Genomic DNA, 12,049 nt, shown 5'->3' with positions numbered 1-12,049 from the left:
TAAATTACAAGTATTCTCGATTGCTCTTCTCTCGATCATCTCGATACGGAGAAATATCGATGAAAGCTCGGTCGAATGCTGCAGATTTAAAAGAAGAGAATAATTAAAAAAAAAGAAAAACTAAAAACAAAACAGCTTATATATGTGTCACGAACGTAGCACACTTTGTATCTATGGGGGAAATTAGCGCAAATTTTAAATCAAGTCGAATCGCACAGTGAATGGATATGCATCGTTGTTCGAGTATAGTAGGCTGTCGTAGAGTAGATGTTCCATCTATCGATGTTGATATATGGCATGAGAAAGAATCCGTATCGAAAAAGGGTTAACCCTTCCCGAGTAGCCTTCGACGTTTTATAGTTCACGTTCAATAAGCTACTTTTAACACTGAAGCCTCCGCAATTTTATCGTATCTAAAAATAATTCACCGTCGGTAATTGTTATCTGTGTCTGATTTTTTTTTTTTTAATTTCTAACAGTATTTTATATTTGACAATATTGACATCTTATTATGTTCATTAATATATCTATTTTACATCTTTCAATATATATATTTTAATATATTTATTTTAAAAATTTAAAAAAAATACAAAATATTGTCAGATATTAAAAAAAAAAATTATATATATTATATTATATTATAATATATTTATATAATTTTTTGTTTTAGATATCTGACAATATTTTGTATTTTTATATACATATATATATATTATTTATATTATACATATATGATTTATTTTTTATATATATATATATATATGATTTTTTTTTAAATGTCTGACAACATTTCCTATTTTTTTAAAATTTTTATCCGACAATACTTTCGTGATGATTGCAAAATACGCACACCTATAGGTGAAAAATTTATTCCTAAACGATAGCATACGATATTTTGTCTATTTCGATTCTATAACCGTTCCTATAATCGTTCGAACAGCTTGCACATACGCGACACGATGATTTCGGACGAGGGTGAATAGTTCAACAAGTAGCTGATCCATAATCAAGCAACGTGACAGTAGTATGAAAATCTTTTCATCTTGTCTCTTTTATGTCCAATCCCCGAACCCCGATTCCCGTTGTTCGCGTGTATTCGATCGTTGAATAGCTGGAATTTACCCAGAGAGAGAGTGAGAGAGTAAGAGAGCTATCGGACATTTCGAAGTTCCGAATTTACCCGGCGAATTACGCGGTGATCTTAACACGGAAGTCAATAAGAAAGACCCGGGGCTGCGGCTTCCAATCGTTTGCAATCGGCAAATCGATCGCCGACTACCGATGTCGCCGCACAGAGGGAATATCATAATCAACGAGAGTCCATCTCCCCTTTGACCTTTCGCTTAAGTTGCAAGCGCGGTTTTATCGGTGTAATTAAATAGTTCGTTATTGACGTTGTTTCGCCTATCGATACGCGCTCGATACGATGGCAAGCCTGACCCAGATGCTATACAAATCAATTCGGTAAATTCCTATTCGTCGTTCGGTTTTGCTTTGTACGCCGCATCGGTCGTCGCCGGTGGTTAATGGAATAGTTTGATAATGACATTCCGACGTGCGTAGATACTGTTCGGAAAGGGGTTACGAAGCTCTCTCTCTCTCTCTCTCTCTCTCTCTCTCAGATGCACGCTGATTTACGGGCCCTCTCGTTTGAATAAGAATGAACTAGTCACTCGTCTAGACTTAATTACACACACACACACACACTGTTAATTACACAGACACACTGTTCTAAGACCTAACGCGGATTCTGTCTTCTTCCACTGCATTTCGATATCCTTTGTTTTTGAAATTTCCACTCTCGCCAGTTCTCAAGTGGATAATTAAATGGAAGCTTTTGGCGCGCTGAGATTCTTCCATTCTTTTCGCTTCCAATTTTACTGCTCAAAGTATATTACATTCTACTATGTTACGTTTATTTTCGAGCGTTTGTTTCCGCTCCTTCAAATCGAGAGCAGTGTACAATCATTAAATAAACGTCGTGCATTTGACTCTCTCTCTCTCTCTCTCTCTCTTTCGCGGGCTTCTAAATTCTTCACTGAGAGCCGTAGACGTCAATTAAATAAACGTGACGTAGTAATTTAACTTTATCCGCTGCGAATGCTCCACAGCACACGAAGTGCGTTTATGCGTTTTAGTTTCTGCGCTGTGACACATAGAGTATATATTTAATTACAAATCAAACGTCAATGTCGGTAAGAATATATTTAATAATCACGCGAGGCGATCAAATCGTTCGTAGCTCGAATCATAAAGCGCGAGTTATGACAATTTGTTTATCTTTTCGGTGAAGATTCTGTAATATTCACAGCGATATCGACACTGCATTATTTTCGACTGTTTATTTGACGAATAAAGAGTGTAAGAAATCGAAACGAAACGAAAGTAACAAAAATTTTCTATCTCGGGGCACGGGAGCTCGTGAAAACGCGAAAGCACTCGTGTAACGCAAAAGTACGTATCGATTGCGTTCTCGACGTTTGTTAAAACTTTAATTATCAGTACCTACTGCCTATGCGGCGGTAATTAAATGAATAACACGTTAATTAACCTGATGACAAAATTGAATTTACATCTGCGTCAATTAAGCCGTTAACTAGGAAAGACAAGAGTTGATACTACGTTCAAAATCGTCAATGTTTTCATCGTACTAATTTACTCATTAAAAGGCGTTGCTCTAATTAACAAAAAAAAAAAAAGAAACGATCTTTTTCACAATTGCAACCAATTTGATCGACAATTTTAATTCGATATCGTCAGTTCTTCCTTTCTGCGCCGATCGATCTGTTAATCAGTGAAAACACAGCGATATCTTAAGGAAAGAGAATAATTACAAATATTATTTCGTACGATTTAAAGCAGCCAAGGTTCCCTTGTTTCTCTCTCGTATCCCTCGATTTGGCCTTTCATTTATGAGCATAAGCTCCTCTCATAAACTACCACCTACTTCTCAAAAATTTTCACGTAAGTCTCTTTTTGTAAATCAAAAACTCTGTAATTCGTTTTTGTGTTTCAATTTCTTTTCTTTTCGCTATTACCAATATTATTTTCACGTGCCATAGGCTGAGAACCGCTGTTTTAAAGCATTAAAGCCACTCTAACCGGCGCGTAGTATGCTTCTGTTAATTTCTACTTGCTCGAATGAAAGAACTTCTGGGGAAAGTTCTTATGAAAGGGGAAGATAACAAGTGAGTGACTATTGTAGGAAACAATAACACAGAATTTTACCCACGTGGTTTACAATAAGTATAAAGTTTGTTAATATTAAAGTAAATAAAAGGAAAACCGAGTAAGTCCGAATACTCTTTACTCCCTCAAGATTTGATACGACTTGCCACTTTCTAAAGAAAATTTTATTCTTAAAACACACGCACACAAAATCCTACCCTATTTTTCGTCAAAGCCGGCTAACTGGCGGCTCGGAGGCCCTTGCTCCCACTCTTCTGATTCCTAGCGCTACCCCCTCCACTGCATCGATCTCTCACTGAAATTTGCAGTGGAGGGGGTAGCGGTAGTGATTAGAAAAGTGGGGGCAAGCTCCACACGGGCCGCCAGTTAGCCCCGCTCTGTTTTACATTTCACGTTTAGAGCCACTAGACAAAGAAATTCAGAAACAGAATTTTCGAGCAATGAGACTTTCGCACCCCAAAGTACGTATCTACATTCTTGTTGCTTTGCTTTCTGGTAGAAAATGTTTCGCGAGATAAATCCGCGTGGCTGTATAATTTTTCGTAGCTCATTGTCCGGCCACCTTCCCTGATGCAGGTACGATTGTGCACTTATCTCGGCCCGTTTCACTTGCATAACTCGCGCTTATCCCGAACAAGCAAACGTCTCGAATGTTTCGAGCGGGTCTAATCGATATCGATGCCGAACGATGTCTGGGTAATTGATCAATCGGTCTCCATTTTGTCATCGATCCAGTTTTCTTCGTGGTTGTTCATTATTGTGCGGCAACAGTAGCGGTTTTAATATTAATTCCGCGACGCTGAAACTCTTTGGACGGTTTCAATATTGCGGAGCCAATTACGTAGAGGCCGATGAAAGAATCGAGGGGAGAAGGGACAGGAAGATAGGACGATACGGCGATGGGAAGTCTGCGAAAGGAGAAGCACAAAAATAGGTAGTCGTAAAAATAAGTAAAAAAAAAAAAAGGAAGAAAGGAGCAGGATCACGAGGCTGCTCCAGTTATTTCGCGTACGCGGGGGCGATTAATTGAGAATATATACGGAATTGGCGGCACGTACAAAATGTTTACGCGAGAATACGTGCAAAATATGTTGGCTTTCGCGTGGCGTTCTTTTAATCGAAAAGAAAAAAAGAATATCGGCAAAAATTGGATAGAACGCGGAATATACGTAGGTCGTTGGAAGAGAAACCTTCCCTCGTGCTGCTTAATGGGGTGAATCGGGGAAGATTCGTTATATTTTGGTCGACGAGATCGGTTCTTTCCCCGAATAGACTGCAAACTTTTTGCTTTTTTCTGGCTTTGGAAGAACTGGAAGTCACTGGTTAATTAAGGAAACAAAAAATTGCTGAACATAGAAATTGGATAGAGGGTTTTCTTCGTGCAGAATGGCAATGCAATGTCAGTATTTTGGGAGTGTATTCTGTTTATTACATAAATCGAAAGGGACGATCCTTCTTCGGTTGAAAATATCTAAAAATATCGTGGAAATATTCTTCTTCTTCAGTTCAAAAAAAATATTATAGAAATTGGAGAATTTTCTTATGCCAGCGTTGCCTATGTTGCTATTTTTTCTTCAAAATAGCAACGTAACGTTTAGGAAACAACATCTTAGGAGTGTATTCTGTTCATTACAAAAATCTTCTTCTCCTCCTTTGCAATATCTTTCAATTACAGTAACTTCAACTTTTTCAAATCTATCACGTTAAAACGAATAATTTCACGTGTGAGAGAAAGTGTACAAATCTTGCGAAGATCGATATTGCCAGAACGGCTGTTAAAATCGATTAATGACTGATGCGGCATTCACGCGGCTAATACGTGAAATTGCGAACGATGGTGCGACTGGAGTCAAAGGTTAACGAATATTCGGGCGAACCTATCCTTCTCCTCTGGCGCACATCCGGCAAACACGTCGAATCGACCGTGACCGGAACCGCTTCTGATGTCGTTCGTCGTTAATCTTGCTTTGAAATTGCACGCGGAACGTATCGATTTTGCGACAGCGAGAGAAAGAGAGAGAGAGAGAGATACAACCTGATGATATAACCAGCGGCGTGAAAAATTGCGTTGCATCGCGAGCAAGTTCGCGACGATAATAAAGGGTCTTTGTAATTGCTCTCCTTGACGGCGTGAATAACTTTTAAAGGGGAAATCTCTACGAGAATAAATGTAACGAATGGCAATTAAATTTTGCAGTTTGTAGTTGGATCTTTTGCCTAGATCTTGCGTTCTATTTACTTGGAAAGGAAAGGAGTCGGTCGCTGTGAAATTGAAATTTTTATAGAAACATTTCTACACTCGAGATATTTATTTCCGCCGCGCTTGATATCTCCGATATTTTTAAATAGAGATCCAAAGAAACGATACGTAAACACGCTCTTCGAAGTCGCCACTTGTGGCTGGTAGTTTATGCCTTTTTGAAGGATTTTACAAAGGTATGTTATTAAGCGCTCTCACGATCCGGGAGAGTTGCGCGTTGTTCTAAAATTAACAGCTTGGCTGAAAAGTTAAGCAACTTGCAATATCCCGTATTATGGTTTTCTGGAATTTAATCAGCTTCCAAGAGGGTGGTTACAAGAGGGGCTGATCTTCTTTTACACAGCCCCTCTCGTATGCATTTTTAAAACGCGGCCGAGTCAATCTTCCCTCCCCTTTTGTTTTATCGAACAGATCGATCTTTCTCACGATCGAAGAAATCGTCGAGATGTTCGACGCGTGGTATGATTTTTCACGAGAAATTGGAGAAAAAGAAGAAACGAATTTGCGTTACGTAAATGTTCGAATATCCAAAAGACATATTGTACTCGTTAGCTATGCTTGTATCCTATTCATCGAGAGCTATTCTAAAGAGCTTCCAAAGGATTCCTGCGGCGACAGTGTGTAACGGAAACTTATTTCACAAAATTCTCTGGCAAAGTCGCACGTACGATGGCGTGTGGTTTGAGTCCGTCTTCATTATCCTCTGTTCGCTACACCCTTTGTATTATAGTACAAAATTCATTAATATTCGGTGTAGTAACAGAAACATTTATTGCTAAATCGTTGTCGAGAACTCGTCATCTCGGAAGGTAATTTGCAAAATTTCTGCGTAATCTCGTGTCTGAAACAGATTGAGAAGAAACGAGTGCCGTTGTATTCTCAAATGTCGTTTTTCTATTAGTCAAAGTGTGCTACGAACGTCGTTAAGTTAGTATTTAAAAAATAATTTTTTATATAATTTTAAAAAACTTTTATACAATTTTTTAAATAATTTCAGTCTGGGAAATATCTTATTGATAAATTAAAAATTGAAAACTAATAAATTACATAATAGTTATTTATAAATTGAAAATTTATAAAAGGTTATAGATATAATTCTGTTGTTTATCGTATCCATCTAATAATAATCACAATTCAGACGCAGTGATAAAACAAAAACATTGAGATTATCGATACTCGTGAAAAAAAAAATTTCTATAGAAAATGGCAGCTACGATCATTGATATTTCTCCCTCCGAAGAGAGTCCAATGAAAGAGAGAGAGAGAGTTAAGAGCATTATCAAGACTTATTATCGTCACATTCTGTCTTTTTCAATTAGAATATTTACTGTGTAATTATTTTGCACTTCTAGCATTTCACTATGTTCTTCAAATCTCACGTATATTTCAAATCGAAAGAATGATAATTTTCACACTTGCGGCGCGAGACAGAACAAACAGGCTTGCTCGGAATCCGAGTTTAATAAATCCAATTAATAAATCAGCCTGCCTGATAAATCGTTGGCGAGATAGTTACATTGCGCATGAATTTGCTTCCGTTCGCGGGCTGATTCGTCGCGAAACAAAAAAAAAAAAAAAAAAAAAAAAAAAAGAGAATGGGTCCCCGCGAGCGACGAGAAATGATGAAATGAATTGCGATATCGAAAGGGTCGAAACCGTGCAGCGAAACGGAGTTCGAGTGCAGCCCGGGGGAATGCATACCGAAAAGCTGGCTGTGTGATCTTCAGCTCGACTGCACCAACGGCCTGGACGAGAAGAATTGCCGCAGTAAGTTATCGATGAGTCGCAGGTTGATCGCTGGAACGAGCCAGGGAAGGAGCCAAGGGGAAGCCGCCTCTTCGAGTGAAAAACGAAAAGAGTGGGCGGAGAAAAGAAACGAGGGAAAACTACGGAACACACAGGCGACAGACTAGGGAGGGATGGGAGGGAGGGGGGGGGGAGATTTAATCCATGGTGGAATAAAAGAGTCTGGAAAATGTCTTGGATCAGCCAGGGGGGGTCTTGGAATCGCAAATTGCATCCCCTCAGCTCAGTTGGAAAACCCAAATTGCGTCCCCCATCAAAGCGGAATCGTGGAATGAAATAAATTGCCATGGGAAAGTAAATATCGGGTTCGCCGATTATTCTCTTCTTCTCCTTTTTTTTTTTTTTTTCGTCTCTCTTTTTTCTTCGTCACGAACTGTCCCGGATGGAGTTTCTTTCGGAAAAGCGACGAGCTTTTGCGGTAAAGTGGCACGGTTGCTTCGTTTCTGTCTGCGTAGGTTTTTACGGCGCTCGAGTTTGTCTACGGCGGAAGGATTTTTGAATATATAATAAACGAAGGTATCAAGACGTTAAACTGATAAATAAGAGAAACAGATCCGTCTGGTCTTCTGTAACAGGTGTAATAAGCATTATTATTTATTACAATCCTTGCCTAAGCGGCTTAGGTAGGATGGCTTTCGGTTCACAATGTGTATCTCTTTATACCTTTCTTTCTTATTTTCTAACTTCATAACTAATTCCTATTGTCCACATTTTATGGAGTTAATTTATCAACGGGTGTAATAAGTACACTTTACTTTGGATAACGAGTTGATAATCGTGCAATCTAAATAAAAATATTTGATATCTAAAGAGATTTTTTGTCACTCAACAAATTGTCGTTCTTTGGCACGACAACTGTTCTACGTTTTTTTGCTATCCGTTTCTCTTAATGGTTTTTTTCTTTTCAGTTTTTATTTTTTTTATTTTTCAGTATCAACCATCGTTTATTCGTTGTTTCAATTCCCCTGTCGATGTTATTCTTTTTACTTATTCGATGACTCTTTAAAGAAATCGATACAAATGGATACACGGTCGAAAACGCGTTTACTTTTTATTCATCTTTGTTGTTTTCTTCCATTTATTTTCATATCTACGTCTATTTCGGATATCCTTTCGCCGTTTTCGTTTAAATTTACGAGCAAACGTTGTATTATTAATCGCGTGTATTCACTTTGTTGACGCTAAGCAGGCACACAGCGGCAAGCTGAGCTCATTGAAATAAGTCGAAGCACTTGTGCCGCTAACTTTCTCGGGACCGCGACTTAGGTTATCCATTAACAAGTACACTCTGGCGGATTACGTGCTAGCTACGCGTATCTTCCGGTAATAATTTAAAGCATCCGCGTGCGCGGTTAATTGCACAAGGAGCAACGTTCTTTCGAAAGTTCATTCTCGCCGCGCGAATCCGCAAGATCTCGTAAGTTTGGAAAAATGGACGATCGATGTTCACACTGGAGTACGGGACACACACACACCGACCCGTAACGTAACAACAACGTTCCCCAACTTAAATTCGACGACTCGTATATCGAGTCTTCGAGTTGATTAGCTTCTATGAATTCAAAACGACTACCCGTTGACCGACTTCGACTAACGAAAACCGACGGGCGGGGGAAAACTTTCGCGAAAGAATATTCAAATCGCGTGTGAAACCAGCGCTTTCCGCAGTCGCTTTTAGTGAAATTCAAATCGCTGGAAATTCGTCTAACACGAACGAGTTTCGATACGAGAAGGGAAAAGGGGCGGAAAAAAGGAGAAGAGAAGAAACGTTTTCGGTGTCGTGGCTGTGTTGTGACATTTTTTGAATGAAACGGTCGGGAGATATTTCTTTTCTTTTCTTTTCTTTCTCTTGCGAAATGCAATTGACCCTGGGGATGCAATTCGCGAGAGTTCTCGAGACGAGAATGAGATCTCGTCGAATGGCATTGTGCACCGGCACAAGAGGGGATATCTGGCCGCGCGCACGGTGCGGCTGGCATCTTGTCACGAATGAAAATCGGGGTCCAATCGATTGTCCATCTTGTAGGGATGAAGAATTGCACGGCGGATCAGTTCACGTGTCACTCGGGGAATGGCGAATGCGTGGCACTCGCGTGGATGTGCGACGGCCATCGAGACTGTTCGGACGGTTCAGACGAGGCTGAGTGCAGTAAGATTCTGCACAGGAGCTCTGTTTTACGCTTTGCGCTTCTTCACGTAACGCTTGCCTTTTCTTTCTTCCCCTCTCTCGCTTGTGCTGATTTACACGTTGCTTTGATCCTCGATCCTCCCTTACGCCTCATCGTTTAACCACTTGCGCTGGCAGCTGATCGCGGACCGTAACGAGTGACCGAATCGTATACATCAATTTGTCGCTTTCTTTTTGAACTCGTCGGCACGATGTCACTGAATAGTAATAAATTTATTATTGATAAATAACAAATCTATTTTTTGCCTGTGTCATACTTAAATATACTTAAAACTGGGGAAACATTGCAATTTTGGGACAAAAAAAATTGTCGATCTCAGCGCAGGAGGTTAACACTTCGACGGCCGCATATTTTTCTCATCGTCTTTATGTGTCGCGTAGATTTTACTATGTTCGTAGTATTAGTAATTAATAATTACACTATGAAAGTTAGCTTTTACATTTCTACGTCTTTCATGTCTTTTCGCGTGTAGACAATTTAGAGAATTTGCAACCAGGTCCCCCCGTAATTTAATTCTCAGTTAATTTCGGGTGCGACCGATCGATGTTAATTTGTTTCTTTCCAAAAAATAACAATTGCCACGTCATGAACCAAGTAAGTAGCATCTTGCAAGCAACAAGGAATAGTTTTTAAAAAATACGTATTGGAATTCGAAGCTTGAAATCATTTTTATATGTCTTACGAGAATAGTGGTGCAAAGTAGCATTTTCGTGATGTGACCGACCGATACTGTGTTAAGAATTTTAGAAAATGGAAAATATAGCAAGTTTAAAGAGTTAAAGATTTAACTTTATTTGGAGGAAGCGGGAAGAAAAAGAGCGTAATTTTTATAGAAGTGTAGTTTATAGAAGCAATATGTAGTGTACTACAATATCTCAAATTCTGATTCGTTCGATAGATTATTATAGAAATATTATAATATTATTATAGAAATGTTACAATATTATTATAGAAATATTATATTATTATAATAGAAGAATTATATACGTAGAACCGTAGTGCAATTAATAGAAAGTATGAATCAGCGATTCCCAATTTTTTTTTTTTGCTATCTCTGAGATCCTGACGCACCACTCTTGTGGCACGTAATTCTTATTATTCAAAAAGTGAATTTTTGACGTGTGGGAAGCTTAAAAGGCCATTAACTTCTAAACGAGCTTCCTTAAAGAAAAACACGGGAGAAAAAAAATTGGAAAGTTAAACTTTCGTTTAAAGAAAAATCCAAGAAGCTCATTTTCGAATTTCCTCCCCTTAAAAATAATTTCCTGCCCCTCTTGGTGGACCCCACGTTGGAAACCACGGATATAGATCCTCGAAACACATTGATTCACAATCGACATTATTTAGAATCGTAAATTGTTGGAATACGTTTTACCTTGAACTTTCTCCTGTTACCAATGAAAGATCGTCAAATGTTGCACGTGCCGAAGAATACAAAGTAATTCGGCGATTCGCGAAAGAACTAATTGTAAGAGAACGATTCCTCTCAAGGGCACGTCCGAGTTTTTTCCCTTTCCAACGATGTATCAGACTTCGATAGGGATTTGTTCCTTTGAGAGAGTCGATACTGGAAAATCGCACACATACAACATAATTCTAACTTTATTCATTTTCAATACGCCAATGCTGTATTTGCCCCTGTTAAACGATGAATTATTGAATATTTTCCAACGTTCAGCGCCGGGTTGAACCGTGGCCGGGGGTCGGTTTTGCATAAGTCAGTAGCAAATTCGTATTTGTCAGTTTTGTTTTTTTCTTTCTCTCTCTTTCTCTCTCTCTCTCTCTCTCTCTCTCTCTCGATAAAACGCGCGAACTTTCGAGAGGTCCACCCACTCGGGCAGAGCGAGAGCACGTTTCTAAGCCGGGATGAAATATTTGTTGTACGCTTCCTGGTTACATCGAGCTCCTCCATAAAAGAGAAAAATCGTGCGCCGAAATAAAAAAAAAGAAAGGAAGTATTCGATTTCCTATTTTTCATTTATGCCCTTCTCTGTACTTCTTCCGTGTCGCGGTCGATGAATCACGCCGTGATCTCGCGGTCAACGAGCTGCTAGTGCAAGCATTCGATAACCGCGGTATACTCGAACGATAAGCTCCACTATCCTGTGAATGGCGTGTACACCGATGAAAGAGATATAATTCCACGGCATACACCCTCGCGTTCTGTATATTCATTCCGGATGTCCGCGGGATAATCTTAAATCAAGCCGGTTATTGGCGATCAACGTGTTAAATCCCCTACAACTGATACGACGAAGTTCGAATAATCACCCGGTATTAATTTCCGACGTCAATTCGCAACGTATAACCGTGGGAAAACGGGGTACGTCTATGTTAATTTCCCATTTTGTGTGGTCACTCGAGCCATTTATATCCTCCGGACGGGAGCACGAGAAAGTTCAATTAATCGTTTATTACGGTTCGAAGTTCTCCGAACAAGTTAAACGACGGTATTAACATAAGTACTACGTAATTTAGCCAAAACGTACTCTTGGCCAGCTCGTTCAATCGGAGTCTGATTGATCTCGCCCTGTCGGTTATATAACACGTGCTTTACCTTACCAGTCGAAATTGAGAAAGAAAAAAGAGAGAAAAAAAAAGAAAA

At 39.2% G+C, this 12,049-nt stretch overlaps 1 protein-coding gene across 2 annotated transcripts in view; it reads left to right on the top strand.

The window, feature by feature from the left end:
* The window catches only part of LOC122532098 (very low-density lipoprotein receptor-like), a 47,502-nt gene extending 37,162 nt beyond the window's left edge, over positions 1-10,340 (top strand). Inside the window, exons 4-6 of one of the 2 annotated variants that reach the window (XM_043660566.1) lie at positions 7,097-7,216; positions 9,282-9,538; positions 9,772-10,340. In XM_043660566.1, coding sequence (XP_043516501.1) covers positions 7,097-7,216; positions 9,282-9,538; positions 9,772-9,855 — 461 coding nt within the window. In that variant the 3' untranslated portion in view covers positions 9,856-10,340. Of the gene's footprint in view, positions 1-7,096; positions 7,217-9,281; positions 9,601-9,771 lie in introns of those variants that run through there. The other variant, XM_043660567.1, reaches the window with a different exon arrangement.
* Positions 10,341-12,049: the final 1,709 nt, after the last annotated feature.

Source organism: Frieseomelitta varia, unplaced genomic scaffold (assembly GCF_011392965.1).
Source record: "Frieseomelitta varia isolate USP_RPSP 00005682 unplaced genomic scaffold, Fvar_1.2 scaffold_433, whole genome shotgun sequence".
Taxonomy (NCBI): Eukaryota; Metazoa; Arthropoda; class Insecta; order Hymenoptera; family Apidae; genus Frieseomelitta; species Frieseomelitta varia.
This window is presented reverse-complemented; position numbering and strand designations above follow the sequence as displayed.